Here is a 19,716-nt window from a genome sequence, read left to right as displayed (position 1 = left end):
AAAATTGAAGTGGTATCGAGTTAAGTTTTAGAAGACTCATCTGTTACCAAGACTGCTTTTTCCAGCCCGGGTGACTGAGAAGTGTTCACAGAAGTATCACCACAAAAATTACGTACCTGTCTTTGTCATGAAGTTTCAGCTGTTTCCATGGATGGCCAACATCATACGCCTGACCTTCATGTAACAAGCAAGCAGCACTGCCAGCAGGGCAGTTTCTGGTCTCTCCACTTGAACTTCCTGTTACAGAATACAGAAAATAGAATATAGGACTCAGTTTTTAAACCCTGCTCTACCTGAAGTATCTTGCCATTTTATCTGTAGGCTCACTTACCATTCATTGCTTTACCCTTTTCTAAAAATACCTTTAAAATGGGTTACGTTAAAATGTGAAACTGGCAAGACAAAACCTGAAGTGCTTGTGATATACAGGAGGAAGTTCATGCTGCCCTGTTTTTGGACAGCAAATTCATCCCTCCTGCCGAAACAGCTGCAACTAGTTTCCAGTTGCTAGTACAGCCGCTGGATGTGTAGGGCTTTGAGAACTTCTAGAAGTGTGCCAAGTATTTTTTTTTTTCCACAACACCAAAATGATACCAAATAATGGGTAACCCCTCCTCACAGCGAAGGTTTTTTTCCCCCTCCTTTGTTTCTTATAAACCAACTTATTCAAAGCTGTCAGCGAAAAGTTTCAGACTAATGGGATTTTTAAAAGAATAGACCTGCCACTAAAACTAGAAGTATTAAACCCTTAACAGGGGCACAAAATACATATTTAACTGCAGAGTAAAAAACTACAGTGGGAGTATACAGCTAAACTAGCCTTTTCAGCAAGCTTCAAATGAGTGATTTTGCTGGTTTAATTCCTTACATATATAGCTCCCAACTAGCATGAAAGTGCTAACTATGCACCATTACTTACCCAAGCACCTAAACACTATTTTAGATGCATCTCAGGACATTCACTTGGAACTAAGCAACAGCCTGAACTGGAGCCCAGAGTAATAAATTTAGAGCACATGAAGTGCTATGAACCATCCCAGTCCTATTTGGCAGCAAAAAGAAGCAGCTACAAGACAAGCTGAGCTCTTTCACTTAGTCCAGTTTAAGTCAACTTTTCTAACGGCACTTGCCCCTCCAGAAGGGGCATATCTCTCAACACCTCAGTAGTTGGAGGGTAAGACTTGGCTTCACAGAAAGCAGCCTTCAAATCATCAAAAGTAGCTTGAAACAATAGCACAAGTCCTAAAATACTGATCTGTGGTCATAGGACAACCTCAACTGAGGCACTGGAAAAGAACCACACTACTAGAAACTTATACACCAACAGGTAACACAAGCAAGTGTTCACACCTAAGTCCCTGCAGATGTTTATGAACAAGGAGTCATCATCAGAATCATCCACCAAGTAGTGTCCTGAAACTTGGATGAGAGGATTCAAGTCGTGTTTCTTCAAATCTTCATCAAACACATAGCAAGGGACCTAGAACAACAGCAAAAAATTACATGCAATCCCTGCTACACAACTAGGGAGAAGTTATGAACAGGCATATATAAAGCCAAGTTAATACGCAGGAAAGGTTTTTAATTCTGGAAGCTCAAATACTTAAAGCTAGATATGCTGTCTAAAATGAGGCATCCAAAGTTAGACTGTCCTGCTCTAGCTTTTAGAAGAATTCTACTATAAACAACCATCCAGATGGCAAAAAAGGTTGAAGAGTTATTCAAAATTCTCAGCTCCACTCAATTCCAACAGATGCTTTATATGCCTATGAAGAAGTTAAGTCTATGAAGGTTGCTGGGATTTGTTTAGGGTGTGGGTAAAATTGCCAGATGTGTGAAGAGTAACTTCTGCATGTATAGTACATAGATTACCTCTTTCACAGGTTTAAACAAGTCTTTCTTGCAAGCCACAAAAGTCCTCCATTCAAAATAGTGCACACACTCTGTTGCTGTTACAAATTCAGGGGTACCCTATTTAAAGGAGAAAAAAATAATTATTTGAAAAACAGACTTCAGTTTTATTTTACATCTGTAGACAGCAAGAAGTTCATTGAAGAGATTAAGAAAAACAGAATACAGCATGTCACAGAGCAAGGGCATACAGTTTCTTAATAGCACTTGTTAAAAGCAAGTTTGTTATTTAACAGCTTTGTTGGTAAACTCAGAAAGGTGCAGGGTGCCAAATCCTTCTTAGTGTGCATATGCCCCAATTCTCAAATTAACATGTGCCAGTCCTAATATGCAGTAATTATACTACATCTTTTAGAAGCGCTCACTATGCCAATTCATATTGGCAGAAGCACCAGTCACATCTAGTTACTAGAAAGGAAAACACCAATACAAATGTGTATAAATAGATGAACAGCAAGGCAATGCATGGTTTACCAGTTCCCTGCCTTTTATCCTACAAAGAAGACTGATTAGGAATCTCTTCTGCTACACAGAAAGAATACCTCTGATCTCAGCTATTTTTTCCTATAGGCTCATGTTATACACATTTGTATCTATTTCAAGATGGGGGTTCTACCACAGTTCAGGGCTAGATGCTCAAATGAACGTCTCTACTTCGAGAAAGACAACAATCAGATTTTTCCATTCTCCCTCCACCACCTCAGCTAGAAGCACTTTAGCATATTTAAACTGATTCCCTCCCTGTTTTACCCTGCCATAAAAGTGCTGGAAACAAATTGTTCCAGAAACTATTACAAAATCCTTTTACTAGGTCACGTGAAGAATAGGTGTTAGAACTACGCTAACTAGAAGTTGTTTAAAGATCATTATGATCTGGAGTTGAGCAATAATTTTTAATTTAAAGAGTCATCTGCTGAAACAGAACAGGAAGCATTTAAATCTCTGCTGCACTGGCACTTTGTTTGAATTGGCTAGATTTCCAAGAGGGGGTGTGCAACAGCATCATTGGTGCCAACAGTGGCACTAATAAGTACTTATCTCTGATACACAAATATGTAAACTGATCACAGTCTGTACAGTATACCAAGCTGTGGTATCAGTTAAGTGCGTGGAAGGCGTAACTCCAAAAGCACGTGGAGGTGAACTGCATAAACACACGCCCCTCGGAACTTTTCGGGGATCTCCATTCACACTTTAAGCAGATTCTCACAAAAAACTACTCCCCCAGAAGCCCAGCTGGACACGCAAGCACTGTTAGTTCAACTATGTGCAGACAAAACCTAATGCTTACTGTTGTCAGCTACACTGACCCATAACAGAGGTCAGTCATTTTCTTCAATGTTGTTCTATTAAACAGCCATGCTAGGTCCACAGCTTGGGAACAACCAGCATTTAAACAATAGCTCTCATTGTTACAGCACCCTGTACACTGTTGACTCATTCCTCCATATTACACTATTAAAATACTGCAGTGCAATCCTTGTAAAAACATTAAAGACCCAGAAGAGCCCGTGATCAGAGCTAAGCTGCAGATCTGCAATTATTTTCTACCGAGACTGAATTTTGAAAGCCACAGTAGATAATGACCTTAATTTGGTACTAAAACCAATTTGGCTCTTCCTTAAGCTATGAAGCTCAGTAATTAGTACATCCATGAGTACAGCAAGTCTCCTTAAAAAGCAAGTTAGAAGTACTTGCCATTTCCATTGAAGATAAGAACATGTGATTTAGACTCACCAGTGTTTTCCCACACAGGAAGTTAATGTTGCTTTGAATTTGGTGCTGACTGCCTTGCTGCAAGCAGTCATGTGTAGTGTTGAGTTCCAGAAGAGTGTTAGAAAGTTTTTGCAAGCCTAAGTCACCTAGGGTTTAAGAAAAAAAAAGGAAACGAGGGTTATCACAAAACAGCGCCTTCACAGAAGCTCAACAGACAGGCTCTAATTTCAAGCACTGAGCAGCACAAGACACACTAGTCCACCTGGAGACAGTCTTTGAACAGCGTACAACTGAAGACCTTCCTTGAGGTTCTTGCGATTTGTAAGACTAGATCCAAGTTAATATAGTGTTTGGTATCTCTAATCACACTTCTACTTTCTCAAAGCTTTTTAGCAAACACTTTGAATGTTAAGAAGCCCAACAGCAGGTGCCACTACAAGCTAGTCACTCACTGCCTTAGGAACAAGGGACTCCACCAGAAAACTGTTACCAACTAGTTTCAAGTACCACAATTCACTCCTTCCTCCCACCAGCTTCTATTTATCAGTTTTTTAGCCTTTAAGCCATTTATACAAATAACATCAGCACAATGTGAGAGAGTCTATCATAGAATGGGTTGGGTTGGAAGGGACCTTTACAGGTCCTGAACAGGGACATCTTCAACTAGATCAGGTTGCTCAGAGCCCCATCCAACCTGACCTTGAATGTTTCCAGGGATGGGGCATCTACCACCTCTCTGGGCAACCTGTTCCACTGTTTCACCACCCTCATTGTAAAAAAGTCTTCCTTTTATCTAGTCTGAATCTATTCTCCTTTAGTTTAAAACCATTACCCCTTGTCCTATCACAACAGGCCCTGCTAAAAAGTTTGTCCCCCCTTTCTTATAAGCCTCCTTTAAGTACTGAAAGGCTGCAATAAGGTCTCCCCGAAGCCTTCTCTTCTCCAGGCTGAAGAACCCCAACCAGCCTGGCCTCATAGGAGAGGTGCTCCAGCCCTCGGATCATCTTCGTGGCCCTCCTCTGGACCCGCTCCAACAGGTCCATGTCTTTCCTGTGCTGGGGGTCCCAGAGCTGGACACAGTACTCCAGGTGGGGTCTCACCAGAGCAGAGCAGAGGGGCAGAATCACCTCCCTCAACCTGCTGGTCACACTTTTTATGCAGCCCAGGATACAGTTGGCTTTCTGGGCTGCATGTGCACATTGCCGGCTCTAGTTAGACCTTAATCTTAAGTCTACTTAATGAAGAACTCATTGGTGCCTGGGCACAGCCACTTTACTGGCATTGCCTGCAGACAAACCCAACACAGATCCACTGCCTCAGTGCATGTGCCCCTGCAGCTCCCATCCCCTTTAGCACAGCCTGCATGCTGCATGAAGGCTGGGGTCAGTGCTGCGTCACTGCGCACCCCTCTCCTCCCCAGCACCTGACACAAAGGGGAAAGGTGCAGCACATTTCAAGTCATGAACAGCAGCTCAGGCCACCGAAATGTTCCTGCTCAGACCTATTTTGGTTAGCATTAAGCACCAAGCCCTTTTAGATCTAGCATGCCAACTCCACCCTGTCCGTTTTTGATAGGTAGATTTTAATTCTGCACAGAGTTTGGGTGGAACTACAGAGAATGCTATAAAATACGAGTATTGACCAGCTTGCCCCTTTCCATTTTTGTTGATGTCTACACTAGGGAGAAAGCAAGTCAAATCTGTCATGACTGCAGACAACAGCTTTGCACCTAGGCCAGACATTGTTTCATCTTAAAAACATACTCGCTGGAACTTTGCCCAGCCTGTTATCTCCTCACTCAAGGCAAGCAAAACTACACTACACTCGAGTAATATAGTCTTGAGAACAAAAGGAGCAGAAGTAGGCAAACTGGGCAGGAAGAGGGTACGAGAACTTCAAAAATACAGTCAAGGCAATATTCTGCAGAAACACTATTCCAGGCACCCATACTCAAGGCTATTACCAGCTGCGAGTGCTTCTCTTAGTGATGGGCACTGTTTGGCATCTTTCCAAAAAGTTCCCCAGCACTATTTTTCAATCTTGCAAAGGAACTGGAAGAGGTCCATTTGTGACTTTCTGATAATCATCAGCTGCGTTGAACTGTAGCAGAAAGTTACTATAGCCACCAAACTTGCAGGTAAAGCTGAAATGGTGGCAGTCAGAACAGAAACTGGATGCTAACCCACACAGCATCCCCTCAGCAGCTCAGGGCTCTTCTATTCATGCTGCATATGCTTACGCTAACTGCACTACAGGAAGGCACATTAAGATGCTCATATCTAAGCAGCCATTCGCAGCACTCCCTGTATAACCAGGGTGACAAGTATTACAGACCTTTCAATAACCCTCCACCTTCTCAAAGGAAGGTAAGAGTGGAAACTTGCCAGCCCAGAAGAATGGCAGCACAGACTAAACCTGTACATGCATGCATGTGTGCAGGCTGAGAACCTGCAACAGTGGAACATGGTACCACCACCACGGTTCAGTGCCACCTTCCAGGCACCTGGACACTGTCACTGTTTCATGCTTTTTGTATTTGATGGCACTCTTGTTATCAAAAGGCTATCTTCAGGTTTTAAGACTTCCAGCACTGGTGCTGACAAAGATGCCAATGCAGCCCTTTTAAACCTTTGAGAGCAAGATTTCTACTTATCACATCATTGCTTAGAAGATGCTGGCAAAGTGTCCTCTTTTCTTCCCTAAATTAGCAGAAGGAAGCCAACACAACTTTCTAGTCAAGAGAGCTGTGTATAGTAACAATATGCACACATTATTAAAAACTCTCTGGTTATAAATGTACACCGTTTTAAGTGCCAACTTAGCAGAAAACTTATGGCAGCACCATCTGAGGACTTACCTCAATGCTCTGTAAGCATTAGTTTTCTCTCAAATCTGAGAAAATACTACATTGCTCTAAAGGCCATGTGAGCAGATTCCAATTTCCTTAGTTAAAGTGATATTCAAGAAAAATCAAGTTAAGTCAGTACATCTTGTTTATTACAGGCCAATATGCATGCTCTCCTCCCCACTGCATGCTTAAAACTAGTTTGAGAACTTGCTAAAAGTTTTAGCAAGAATCTCTTCAGTGGCACGTGACTCCTCCCATCCCTGCTCACAGAGTGGGTAGTCTCATGAACCATCCCCTCACACCATCAGCTTCCTATGAGCTTCCTTCCAGAGCACCAGTTCTGCAACCACCTTTTCCATAACATCAAGCTCTCTCTTCAATGATCACTCATGTTTCTTCATGACTTTACAGATGCATTCCTTCCACGAAGTAACACACTAAAATCGGCTAGTACAGCTCACAAAAATTAGTGCCAGATACTTCATATTACACAGTTGTGCTAAATCAGTATCAAAGGCACTGTCCACACCTTTTACTCATTGACTCCTTTATCTGTTCAGCTGTTTGGAAGGAGAAAGGCAATAACGGAACACATCCAATCAGTTGTCCAGAAGAAGGGGGAATTTAGGTGGCAGCTATCATTTCATGTCCAGTCCTTCTACTGCAGCTGGACAAAGCACACGTTCCACCACTTAGGTTAACAAACAATTATGGTAGTATTTCCGCTTTTAATTTTAGTAGTAGTTCAGCTAAATAGCACACGAGTCACTAGGTGCCACACTAAGTTACATAAGTACCACATCATTTCTATTCTCACTGACATTCAAGAACTAAGCATTTGCCTACACCTTGAAAACTTCGAAGGTCAATCAATGAAGCTGAAGAGCTTTTTCCAGGAGAGGCCTTTGGGGTCTCAACACCAACACTGGTACATCACACTGACACAAGTTAACGTTAGCCACAAGGCTTCCTTTGGATACAGACTGATCACAGTCACAGAGCATTCGGCCTTACCCCCTATTACAGCTGGGATCAACAAACAGAACCAGCTCCATAGCTGTTACCTCTTGCATAGCTGGTATTCAAAAGCAAAACTATTGTTTGCAGTGAAAGCCTCTTTCTGAGAGAATTAAGAAGAGATCTGATTAAGCCCTTATTTGAAGGAATCTTACAACTTAGCAAAGTTTATCAGCTGGCAAATTGCCCTTCTTCCCCCAAATCAAAGCCCTTCAGCTGCACTCAACTTTGGCATACAAGGAACCTCATATCAGCTGGATTGCTTGAAGACATGTATGCAGCTTAGCTCCCACGTAACTGGAATCTACACTGGGAGTCTACATCTGCCTAAACGTGGATTAAGGAGATTCCTCTTTTCTCATTAAGAGTGATTATCTTTTTTTTTTTTTTTTTGACAAACAAGAGGCTCAATAATCCATTAACATGATCTCAACTCAGTGTGATGGTGCTGAAGCTCCAATGCAACTAGAGGCAGTACAATGAAGCATGGCAGGCATCACTAATAAGCCTCAGACTTACCATGAAAAAGAACAAAACTTAGACAATTTGACCAATAAAACAAAGCAAAATTCAATGTCGATGATAACTGCACTGCCTTGATTTCTTAATTTATTGCAGGGTGGTTAAAAACATATCTTTCTTGAACAGGATTTGTGGCTTAACCCTCGAGAATCAGTTCAAACAGCCTCTGCAAGACCAAGTGATGATTGTTGCCAAATCCTCTTCCACCCAGTAGCAGTCAGGCAATAATACACTCAAAGTGTGCATACAGTGGAATATTTGATACTGTTCATGGTCATCACCCACCTCTGTTCTCCCTTCCTCTTTCCACAAGAAGCATGGAACAAAACCTACACAAGCCTCTAGGTCCCACACTTCCCTGGGGAGAAGAAGCTTCCTCAACCTGCCACATTCCACTCTCAGTCAAAAAAGCATGTTAAAACAGATGCCCAGATGCCCAGATGCTGCTTCCTTTTGTAATCCGCAGGCAGCTGAAGCCTCAACCACATATGAGTTGAGACCCACATCAGCAGGAAACAAAATTCTTGCTGTACATTTTAGGAATGAAACACATTAACAGCATCAAGTGGTCTACTGAGATGTCACGCTCCTCAGAATAGAAGATGCTACTATACGCAACTGCAGTTTGAACTCAGATGCATCTAATCGGTCATCCCAGAAAACTCTGGAGCTTGGATATACTGCTCTACATAAAAAAACCATGCAGCTGTGAACTGAGATATACTTTTATTCATGCACCCAGTGATTTTATAAGCCCGGGTCGCAACACTAGTAGTTTGTTTGAAAAGCACTGATTGACCACAGCCTGAAACCAAAGTACCTCTACAGTTAATGGAGAGGGGTGGGGAGAATGGAGGCTAATCAACTGCTGTGCATCTGCATACAGGTGGGAATCATCTTCCTCCTCACCATCTTCCAGCAGTTCAAGCTCAAACACTTTTACTGAAGACTCACAGCTTCTCATAAGAGCTCTCTGACAATGGAAAGGAAGATTGGCAAGCATGTTAGATTCAGACTTCAGATCTGCTGGACTAAGAGGCAGACTGAAGAGATATTACTCTTCAGAAAGCTATTGCTTTATTCTATTAGAAGTAACAGCCAACTATCAGAAAACCTCTTAATCAGTATTCATTTATTATTGTTTCATTAGCTGAAGCACAGAAGCAACCTTGAAAGCAACAAGCATCCATGAAAATAAGCACACAAATACTGTTCAGAGCACAAGCTGCTTCTGATTGATGAAACCATGTGCAAGCATGTGTATAGGAATATGCCAGTTTCATATTTAGATCAGCATGCAGAAGTCCACTGCTCCTCAGAATACCAAGGACATCTGTGAACTACTGAAGCAGCCACCAGATTTGACGAAGTGTAACTGAAAACAGAGGACTGCATGTAATTGACTTCCTTTCTGTGTGTAACAACTTAGATGACAGCCCAGAAGCTTAGCAAGACTCCAAGATTGCATTACAGTGAGTAACTTGACTCTGAACAACCCTAACCCTTGAGCTGATGTAATGTCAGGCTAGGCTGTGGTATAGTTTAGAGCTATAACTCAAGCTTTATCCTGTGTTTGGTATCAAGCTTCAAACAAGGCTGTGCACAGGGCATATCCTGCCACAGGTAGATACACTTATTTCTACTTGAGATAGCCTTGCACAGTTTCACACTAGTGTACAGTTAACTAGAGCATAAGATAAGTTTCACTGTCCTGTGAAGTGATTATCTGCAATCAGATCACGTTTTCCCAAATCTCCCCAGTAAATGTACAACACGATAAAGTTTTACACTGTTCTGAGAAGAAAAAAATCTTTGCTAACATGTCAAAGTATGCAATAGTTATAAGACCATACACTAACATGACTCTGAACTACTAATGAGGAAAGACACTTGTTTACTTACCTACGGACAGATAGGTCTTCTTATTGATGTCATATGCACAGACTGCACTTGATCTTCCACACTCTTCAACACCAAAACAGAAGTTTATTTTATAAAGCACATGTTTGTCTGCATCAATTGCTTCCCATGTGTAACTGAAAAGAAAAAAAAGCCTGTCAGGTGGTATTCATATTGTCTGCACTGCCGTCCTCTGGACACCAGTCCCTGAAATAACCAAGTCATAAAGCTAAGAGCACCACTAACTCTAGTTTCCTATTCGTGATCTATATCCATAAATACCAGATGTAATTGTTACTGTGTTGGGACCAAGAACAAAACAGATTTAACCACTTGAGGAATTACTATCAGGTCCATTTTCCCCTTTCTTGAACACCCAACCACCCATTCTTCCCCCTCAAATCTCTGTGAAGGCCACTCTGACTAGGTATATCACAGGTGGTGAACCTTTTTCCTTGAGAGCCTGATATACTTCTTAAACATCTTTGGCAGGCTGCACATTACTGCACTTTATCGACACCAAATAACAGTGGCAGAAGTGCTAAGTCTAAGTGGAATAGAACAGCCAGCCACATCCTGCCTGCCAGCAGCGGAGCCACCTACCTTCAGGGCCAAAATTGCAGTTGAGATTCTCGCAGCGTTCTGACTGAAAGATGCCAATAATGCTTATTAGGGCCTATCTGCACTTTTATGCATTTTATATATGTATCTATCTCAATATTGAAAGGACTGTTTCTGAAGGGTGATGTCAGAAGCTGGAAAGCAAGCAGAGCTATCCACGAGAGACCCAGTGAAAGATCACACTAGCTAGCTACAGCCATATCAGAACATCAGCTGTCTAAAAACTGAAAAAAGGAACGTGAAGCTCTGGTTAAATAACAATGGGGAATAAATCAGTGTAACAGAAGAAAAAAATTAAATGCCGTGTAGTTCAGGGGTAGAGCAAGGATTCGTTTCCCTCATAGCAAGCACTGAGACTGCAGTGAGACATGGTCCGCCACATCACACACACCACCCAGTTTCAAGGCAGGCCCAGATCAGCCAGTTTGGAATCAGGAGCTCTTTAGACAGCCTGGCTTACTAGCACGGTGCTGTGGCCAAGCTCTGTTAAAAAGGCACAGCTCAGTAAACATTTGCTGTCAGCTTGGCTCAGCTACACCTCTTCTGGTGCTGGCAGCAGCCTGCACCCTCTGGATGGTATTGATTTTTGGAACATAAAAGATTTCCTGGCTTCCCTTCTATCCCAGGTGGAAACTTCAGTAGGATTTAATACAGAGTCATCACATCAGAAAACTGAGGACAGCACAGTGACATATTAGGTATTCCCATTATTTACAACCCACACAGGGTTTAATGCATCTATCTGATCCATAGAAGCATTCATCTTAATCTACAGATTAGTACCAAATCCAGCGAGGGAGCTCCACTCCCCCCTCTCAGCTATCAAGAAATTAGAAGTTGACCAGAAGCTTCACCCATAAGGTTTGTTTGCCTTAATCTCTAGCTCGTAGGTGTTGCACCACTTGACGTTATCACACCCCAGTTCCCCCCAGGAGGAGAACCCATTCTTGTTCCACTCTGAAGCCCAGTCCTTGGGTGAGGAAGGGGCAACAGCAGTTCAAGCTACTTTACTCTAGATTCCGAGTCCTCCGAGAACTCCTCTCAAATCCTGTGCATCCCATCTCTAATCAAAGAGCCAGCAGTAAGATACCACATACTTTTCCATTTAATTACTGACTACAGGGTTCTTGGCTTCTCTGTACTACAGCAGCTGTTATCAGTTTCAGTCTGCTAATGGCTGGAACAAGTTAGGGACAACTACAAGACAGTTTGGAAAAAAAAAAAGAAAATCTTTATATCCTAATTATATTGGGATATATAAAGGCTCAAATATAATAATATAAGGCTCAAAAAAATAACTTACCAGGTACTGAGTCATTACCCAAAACACCAATAAAATTACTTTTTAATCAGATTCAAGGACTGTGTCTCAATCCTAGACAAATACTTGCCATTATTCTTTCCTCATAAGCGGGCAGAGCTGACATATTACAATCATACTGATTAGTTCTCTGAGCTAGTTTCTTGCATTTCTGAAGTGGATAAGGACAATCCCGATGCAGCATGATGATGAGACTTAAGCTACAGTACAGAATAACCAAAGTTCAGCAATGGAAGAAAGCTTGACAACACACACAAAAAAAGTTAGAAGAACCTGACTACCTTCAAGGGCTCTGAAAACAGCAAGAGATTAAGCCTAAGCCAGTTTTACCTCCAGGAGAAAATGTATTTCAATCAAAACACAATTTCTTCACAATGAAGCCCCAGAAAGTTAGCATTTCACTGAAAAATTCCCAAGGGCTCCAGTACTCCTTTTTGACTGGTTTTGGAAGATGACAAAAAGGTAACATATAATACTAAGGCACAAAGTTTTTGATCAAGTTACAGTGTTCTTCAGTGTGGTGGTTTTTGGTTTTTTTGTTTTTGTTTTTTTTTTAGAAGACTTGCAAGTTAAAATCTGTTTGTGAACTGAACAAGAATCTAAGTCCTTCACACAAAAAATTATCACTCTATGAGAGATTAAGGGGTTTGCTTTCCCAGTTCCATGTTATGAAACAGAGGAATCCAACATCTTCAAGTCTGTTCACCCACATGCCAGAAGCAAAAGAGAAACAAGACAAGCAGCTTACAGAACAGAAGCAAAGCAGTCATTGAAGCCAGCCTTTCCCTCCGCCCTTTCACAGGCCCCTAGACAGGGAAGGCTGAGGAGTCCTTCAAAACACTGCACAGAAAGCAAATAAGAGATCCCATGTTTAATCATGTTCCAAACCACACCTTCAGTGGCACACAAAAGTGAAAATCTAATGCAGTTTCAGGGTAGTATTACTTTCAAGGAAGTTCAAGGGACTTTTTTTTTTTTTTAAATGGGTGGGAGGAACAGGGCAGGATTTATTCATTGGGAGTAACAGCAGGCTGGATGTAGCCTAAGCAGCTGTTCTCATCAGAGAGATGCAAAATACACTTTCACAGTAAAAGCAAGAATTATTTATCTCACAGTTAAGACTCCTGGCATTAAATCAGAGCCTGGGAATAGTTTCAAGTTGCATGTGCTCTACTTCCCAGTAAGATACAAGATGACCTCTCTGCTGCATCCCATAACAGAAACAATCTGTTGGCAATCACATCGCCCATCCTGACCATGGCTGAGCCACATGGACCAGCTTCCTCCAGCTGCTCAGCACTCACCTCCACCAGCGGTCATGCCTCATGTAATCACCCCCTTGCCAGGGCCAGCCAAAGTTATCTTGTTTGAAGGGCTTAAGCTATCCCAGATTCAATGCAGTTGAGCTAGTTTAGGGAGCTGTTATACCAACAGCTTTAAAAAGCAACAGCCTTGGTCATGGGGTGGGGTGCGATGCACCCTCTATCCAGGGGGCTCAAAGAGCTGCTACCTTGCAGATGACACCATTCAAGCAGCCATTTCTGGTGCAGTTCAAGATGTGGGCTCAAACATGGCATCTGCCTTGATTAAAACTGTCAAACAGTTATTTTTGCTGAAGTCACAACATGATGCCTGTTTCCAGATAAACCCAACAGTGGACTAGCCCACATTTAGAGGCCTGAAACATACACCCATGTCAGCCTCAAAAGGCAGGCCCTCCTCCTCTCCCCTCCCCTGCGTGTTGCTGGCCCCAGTGCCCGACACAAGCTGGACCCAGGGACTGCCTTCTCTCAAAATTAACTCAGCAACAGGTGCACGTGCATGCGTGTGGAGAGGGCACTGAACCTGGCCAGTTCCCAGTCTGGCTCGCAGTGGTTTCTGGCCATACACCAGAGGCAGGCAGCGAGGCAGGCAGCGAGGCAGGCAGCGAGGCAGGCAGCGAGGCAGGCAGCGAGGCAGGCAGCGAGGCAGGCAGCGAGGATCCCCTGCTGGAGGCAGCACCAACCCAGGCTACTGTCAAAAGCAGTTGTGCAAGTAAGGTCCAAACGAGTTACTGGGAATAACCTTGCCTGCAGGTCAGCCTTTCCAGTTATCTAGCTTTGTTTTTAAGACACTGAAGCAACAGCATGAAAAGAAAATTAAACCACTTTCCAGCAAGTCATAAGATCAAAAGAGAGCTCTGCATTTTTTTTGACAAAGCAAAGCAGCAACTTATGGAAAAAAAACGCATGAGAAAGGGAAAAGGGATATGAGCATTAGTGAGTGTAGTTTACCTTGCGAATCAGTAGCTCAGGCACTGAAGTCAGACAAGGTGCAGATAGCTAACGGCTGTCACAGCACGTGCATCCCCACGCCAGAGCCACTTTGAGGTCTGAGCACCAGTGAACCACTTCAAATGCAACAGAGCACCAGAAAGAGTATTGCTACCGTTCTCATAACCATTCTCAAGTTTTTGGTTCTCAAACTCTTACCCAAGGGATGACTGCTAGAAAGTGTACACCCTGCTCCAAACAGCTGTAAAGCGTAGTTACAAAGAAACATGCGTTTGCTCCCTAGGGAACGCACTGAAGTGGCGTTACACAGATGACCCAGCACAGAGACAAGGCAACCTACAACCACAGGGTTGGAAAGTGGATCTGTATGTGATTATGCATCCACACAAATTTGTGCCCAGCAGCTCCTCAGCTATCAAAACACTGCAGAGATGAAACTAATACCTGAAGGTCTTTATGAGCAGGTTCAACCAGCATGATCACAGGTAGACAAGCTCAGGAAGAATTTCCAGGATGACCACTTCAAATTTGAAGCTGGCAGCTCAGATCCACTAGTTGCCACAAAAATCACTATTAGATGTGGCTAACATTTTAGCACAAATACGTATGGTAAAGAAACTTCTATGTCAAAGCAAGTTCTCCTTACAGAAAATGAGAGCTTGAATGACACAAGGTACAAAGCTATAGCTATGCTTCAAGAGCTTTTTAATGCCCTACTCATGCTTAGCTCTGCTCTAGCTTACCTGTCACTTTTTCCAACCATCACACACAGTGCATGTCTTCAGGCAAGTTTTCTTGCATGTGCATCATGCATAATAGCCTTACAGTTACACCACAAGCTGTTGAGCTTTCTCCATCCAAAAAACCTTTGGTCTTTCCGCTACACTGTAAACCACATCTACTACATCATCTTGCAGAACGTGTAAGAAAAGGGATAGCAATTTGAAGTTCAAGTATGCAAGAGGTATAGGAAGCTCAAGTGCTGAGAAATCATGTTTAAGCCATTATAATGGCAGCTTCCCAGGCATGTGAAGCAACCATGCACATATGCAAATAAGTCCAGTAATGACTTATTTAGGACATCTCCCACTTAAATATGTCAAAGCACTTAACAGAGCTGAGCAAGTTCACCTAAAGGTCACCTCTCTGTACTCAGCACATGCTTCTTCACCAAGGCTAAGCTGAACGCTAAACCCAGGGTTCCCAGCAGCACAGAAGAGCACAGTTGTGGTTTCATGACAAAGGCTGAAAAGACAGTGCTTGAATGAATAAAACTGTATGTACAGTCAACCGTAGGAGTTGTGTTATTAAAAACTACAACACTAAATGTAAAGTAGACTTGACTTACAACCCCAAAATTGTAAATTCTGCATAATAGCAATCCGGTGACGTACAGCAGTTTAAGGACTTTTCCTTCCACTCAGAAGTCTAAAAGTTACAGAAGTTATGCACCAACTCCTACCCTTCCACAGTAGACAGAAACATTACCTGTCACCAAATCATCTCTCATCCAGGGTAGGTTACCAGGCAAAACAGCAGGCAGAGGAGGCAGTTCGTATTTGCTGCTCTGCCATCACACTTGAAACATTTCCTGCAATTTTTTTAGAGGGGAAGGAAGGTTTTACAGTAACTTCCCTGATGTTACGTGGAAGGTGAACCCAAACTGTCAAGCTTTATTTTGTTTCTAAAGTACATGGATTTAAAGATCAGTTCACAAAATTAACTCTAACTACAGAATTTGTTTCTCCTGTGTTGTCACATGAAAGGTATAAGGGGAAGAAGGAAAAACAGGGAAAGAGACCAAACTGGCTAGTAACTTCCTATATCCAACCAGTTCCCTGTATTCTTTCCCAGGTGCTCATCCTGCAGCAATCTTGGAGACACCTCTACACAGAAGGTAAAAAGAGAATTCCAATTGCAAGTCACACAACAGCACAGACAGCTGTCGGAGCACACAAGAACAAAGGAGGAAGCATGATGAAACCAGTCACTACAAGCCATGACATTTGACAAAGTTTCATGACAAAGAATGAAAGCTTTTCTTCCTTGGCCAGGCTGTCCAAGCATACCAGCAGTAAGGCTACACGAAACAAGCAATGAAAACCACTAACTCAAGTTTAAGTAGCCCCATGCCACAGTTCTTGCACAAAACAATTCTGACACCTTTCCTCCTCCCTGCAAGACAGCTTTCCTACCCTGGGTATCACTCTACTCTTATTTAAAGGAAAAGTCAGTGCCTCTTCTAATCACCAACATTTTCCTTCCTCGCCCACCTTTTGACATTCACACACCAGACACAGAGGCTGCTGCTCTGTGGCATAATGTGGCAGCTTCACCAGCCGTATTATGCCACACAAAAATCAGGACACTATTTTCTTAACAGTTGCAAAACAAAGCAAAACCTTGTCTTAAGGCAGTGTAAAACCAGGTTGCTCAGGGATTTGTCCTGCACACCCATGTTGTATCTTTTGGCCGAGACATCAGCCAGTAGTGTAACTGTTTGCATTACCTAACTGCATCATCCCTCACTTGGTAGCTTTTTCTGCAACCGTGCCCAAGATGACACTTCACCACCAATATCCACGGGGTCTTCCCACCTGTCAAACCACAAGTTCTTGTTTTTTCCTTTACCCATTCTAGATTAGTAGGCATAAGTCTTTCAAAGCAGTTTTTCCCACCATGGCAAAACAGCAAGCGCATGTTTTTGAAGCAGTCCATCTTAAAAGGAAAACTGCCGATTATGCTATCTATTCACAATTTATTTTTCACTTGCCAGTAACAAAAGGAAACTAGCTTAAGTATTTTGCGTCCAAAAAGAGACTGCATGTCTCTCAATTGCACTCCCAAATATTCCTCTAGTCACAGACATGCAACAAAACAAAGACAGACATTGATAGGACTTAACGCTATTCTCAAAATAGGAACTGCCTGAGAATCAAGTAACTTAGGGTAGGGGTGGTTTTTTTTTTTCAAAAAAAAAAATCATTAGAGTCAGAGGAGTTATATTCCCTCCAGAAGTCACACAATAGTTTCTCATTTCTGTCTCAGTTCTACAATTACAGTGGTCATCTGACAAAACCACTTTTTGCCACCCTCACAGGTTAATCTTGCAAGCGAACCTACTTTTCCCCTTTTTCATTGTTTAACAGTAACATACCCCAGACTGCGCCAGGAGAGCCTACTCCCTCCAGTGACCCAACCTCTGCCCTCAGTGCTACATCCACTGTGTTACATTGGTGCCTGCCCAGTGCTGCTGATTGAGATAATGTAATCCTGTAAGTACCGCTGCATATGCTGGCTAAGTAATGAAGAAATTAAGACTAGCAAGATACTGCTGCCAGACTAAATTCATGGCTGAATTCAGAGTAGGAACATGCCAAAACATGAAGACTACTGCCATTTCCACACAGCAGTTCTCATTTCTGGAAGCTTTCTTAACTCCCCTGTAAGTAACTTACTGGAATCTGGCAATACCCTTAGTAAAAACAAGGCTACCAACTGATGCCCCTTCCAAATCACTCTGGGTTTTTTCACACTGGAACGGATACAGTGACATAACCCAGCAGTCCTGACCGCAGGCGACGTGAACGGAGCAAGTCTCCCCATCTTCTCACCTGCAAACTTCCTCTATCTGCAGACAGTCACACGATGAGGTCCCACGGGGGACTGCTCCACGCCGCCAGCCCGCCAACACCCCTCAGCCCACCCTCTGAAGAGACTCACGCAGCTCTGCCGACCTCCCAGGGCGCGATCGCTACAGACCAAGCTTGGTCTTCTGCCTGGGCACACCTGCACGCCCAGCCGCAGCCGCCGCTTCCCCCAACGCTCCCCGGCCTCACGCTCACAGGAACGGGCGACCAAAAGCCCTGCTCAGGCCGCCCCGAGGACGGGGCCCGCCCCGCCGAGCCCCCGGGCTGAGCTCCCGCGCTTCCCGCCCGTTCACACGGGGCCCGGCGGAAGGCAGGAGCGAGCGCAGGCACCGGGAGAACCCCTCGCCCCGCACTCCGCCGGTTACAGCCCTTCCCCGCAGGAAGGCCCTCTCCAGCCGCCGCGCGTCCCGCCCCGCCGGGCCCGCCGGCCGCCTCCCGCTGCCCACCTGCACAGGTCCCGGTAGGCGTCGCTCAGGGCCGCGGCGGCCCCGCCGCCTCCCTCCGGCCCGAGGGGCAGCGACAGGAGGACGAGGAGGAGCGGGGCGAGCGCGGCGGCGCGGGGCCGAGCCGGCGCCATGCGGGGGGCGGCGGGTGCCGTGGGCGCCGTGGGCGCGGGCCGGGCCGGGCCGGGCCGGGCAGACGCAGCTGCCCCGGGACGTCAGGCGGCGCCGGTGACCAGCGGCACGTCATGTGACCCCCGTCCGCCCATTCCCCGGTCACGTGACCGCCGTCATGTGCGGGCGCGGCGCTCACATGATGCGCCCCTTCCCCTGCCGCGCGGTGGGTGGAGCCTCCCGCCGCCCCCCGCCCCTCAGAGGGCCCTGCACGTGCTGGGCGCGCCCTCTGGCCGCGTGCCCCCGCCCCGCGAGGGCGCGCGCGCGCGCGCGGAGGGTGGCGGTTACGCGGCTGCAGCGCTGTGGCGCGGCCCGGCCGGTCAGTCAGTCAGTCACTCGGTCAGTCAGTCCGGCCGGGGCGGGTGCAGGACGGCCGCCAGCGCCCAGCGCGAAACAGGCGGCCCGGGGTGCCAGCCCTCTGCATCCCACGCTGTGGGTGTGGGTGTGGGTGTGGGTGCGCGGGGCAGACCTGCTGCCTGCCTCAGCTGCCGCACGGGCAGCTCCGGGGACGGGTCGTCCCTCCTCTGGAGCGCCGGCATCGGCAGGGGCGGACTGCCTGCCCTGCCGTGTGCTGTCGGCGCGGAGACTCGAGGCCTTGCGCTGTGCCGGCTGCTGGCTGGCTTTTGGGTGGGGTTAGGTGTGCGGAGGCTCACTCTGTGAAATGCATGGTGAGTGGCATGGTGTCTGAGTCAGAGAGACGCTGTTTGGAAAAAGTTAAATGGGGTTTTAAATAAGTTACTCAAAATGTGCTTGTGAAGGCTTGGGAGAGACCAGAAAATTAAACCCGTTGGGGATGAAGACTGAGGAGGCGATGACAGCAGCGGCGTTGGTTCTATTGCAATAATTACTACCAGAGCAGGGAAGCTGGCGTGGTGTGGAAATTATCCCCCGTTTCAAACAGCAGGCAGGAGGGGAGGCTTGCACAAAGCAGCAGTGTCATCAGAGGGAAGTGGAAGAGATGCTGTCCTACTGCCTTTGCCTCCTAGACTATTGAGAAGAGCCAGCCGGCCCAGAGCTTATAGAATAGATTATTTCCAGGATTTAGCAAATTTTAACTGGGGTGCTTAAGATTCAGAAGAGGGACTTGGCATTTAATTTTTATGAGACTGCAGTTAAGCAAAGCACCTTTGAGAGTGGGCAGAAGCATAAAGGTGGGGAGAGTGAAAGAAAAATAAAAGTTACGCTCATTAAACAGACAGCTGTCTTATTTGTGTGGAGAAATTCTGCTCACTAATTATGAATGCTTTCCAAAAGTCATTTGCACAAAGAAATGCAAAAGGCCTACAACTGAAATAGTTTCTGTTTTTCTTGCTTGAATGCCATT

At 44.9% G+C, this 19,716-nt stretch overlaps 1 protein-coding gene across 1 annotated transcript in view; it reads right to left on the bottom strand.

Moving 5' to 3' along the window:
* Positions 1–18,484, bottom strand: part of IGF2R (insulin like growth factor 2 receptor) — a 60,724-nt gene extending 42,240 nt beyond the window's left edge. The window contains exons 1-6 of the mRNA XM_072856206.1: positions 18,225–18,484; positions 9,917–10,050; positions 3,649–3,773; positions 1,873–1,971; positions 1,351–1,480; positions 117–237 (exon numbers count right to left, since the gene is read on the bottom strand). Coding sequence (XP_072712307.1) covers positions 117–237; positions 1,351–1,480; positions 1,873–1,971; positions 3,649–3,773; positions 9,917–10,050; positions 18,225–18,355 — 740 coding nt within the window. The 5' untranslated portion in view covers positions 18,356–18,484. The remainder of the gene's footprint in view (positions 1–116; positions 238–1,350; positions 1,481–1,872; positions 1,972–3,648; positions 3,774–9,916; positions 10,051–18,224) is intronic.
* Positions 18,485–19,716: the final 1,232 nt, after the last annotated feature.

The sequence above is a fragment of the Ciconia boyciana genome, chromosome 3 (genome assembly GCF_034638445.1).
Source record: "Ciconia boyciana chromosome 3, ASM3463844v1, whole genome shotgun sequence".
NCBI classification, from domain to species: Eukaryota; Metazoa; Chordata; class Aves; order Ciconiiformes; family Ciconiidae; genus Ciconia; species Ciconia boyciana.
The sequence above is the reverse complement of the archived record's forward strand: the minus strand, read 5'-3'. Positions and strand labels throughout refer to the sequence as shown.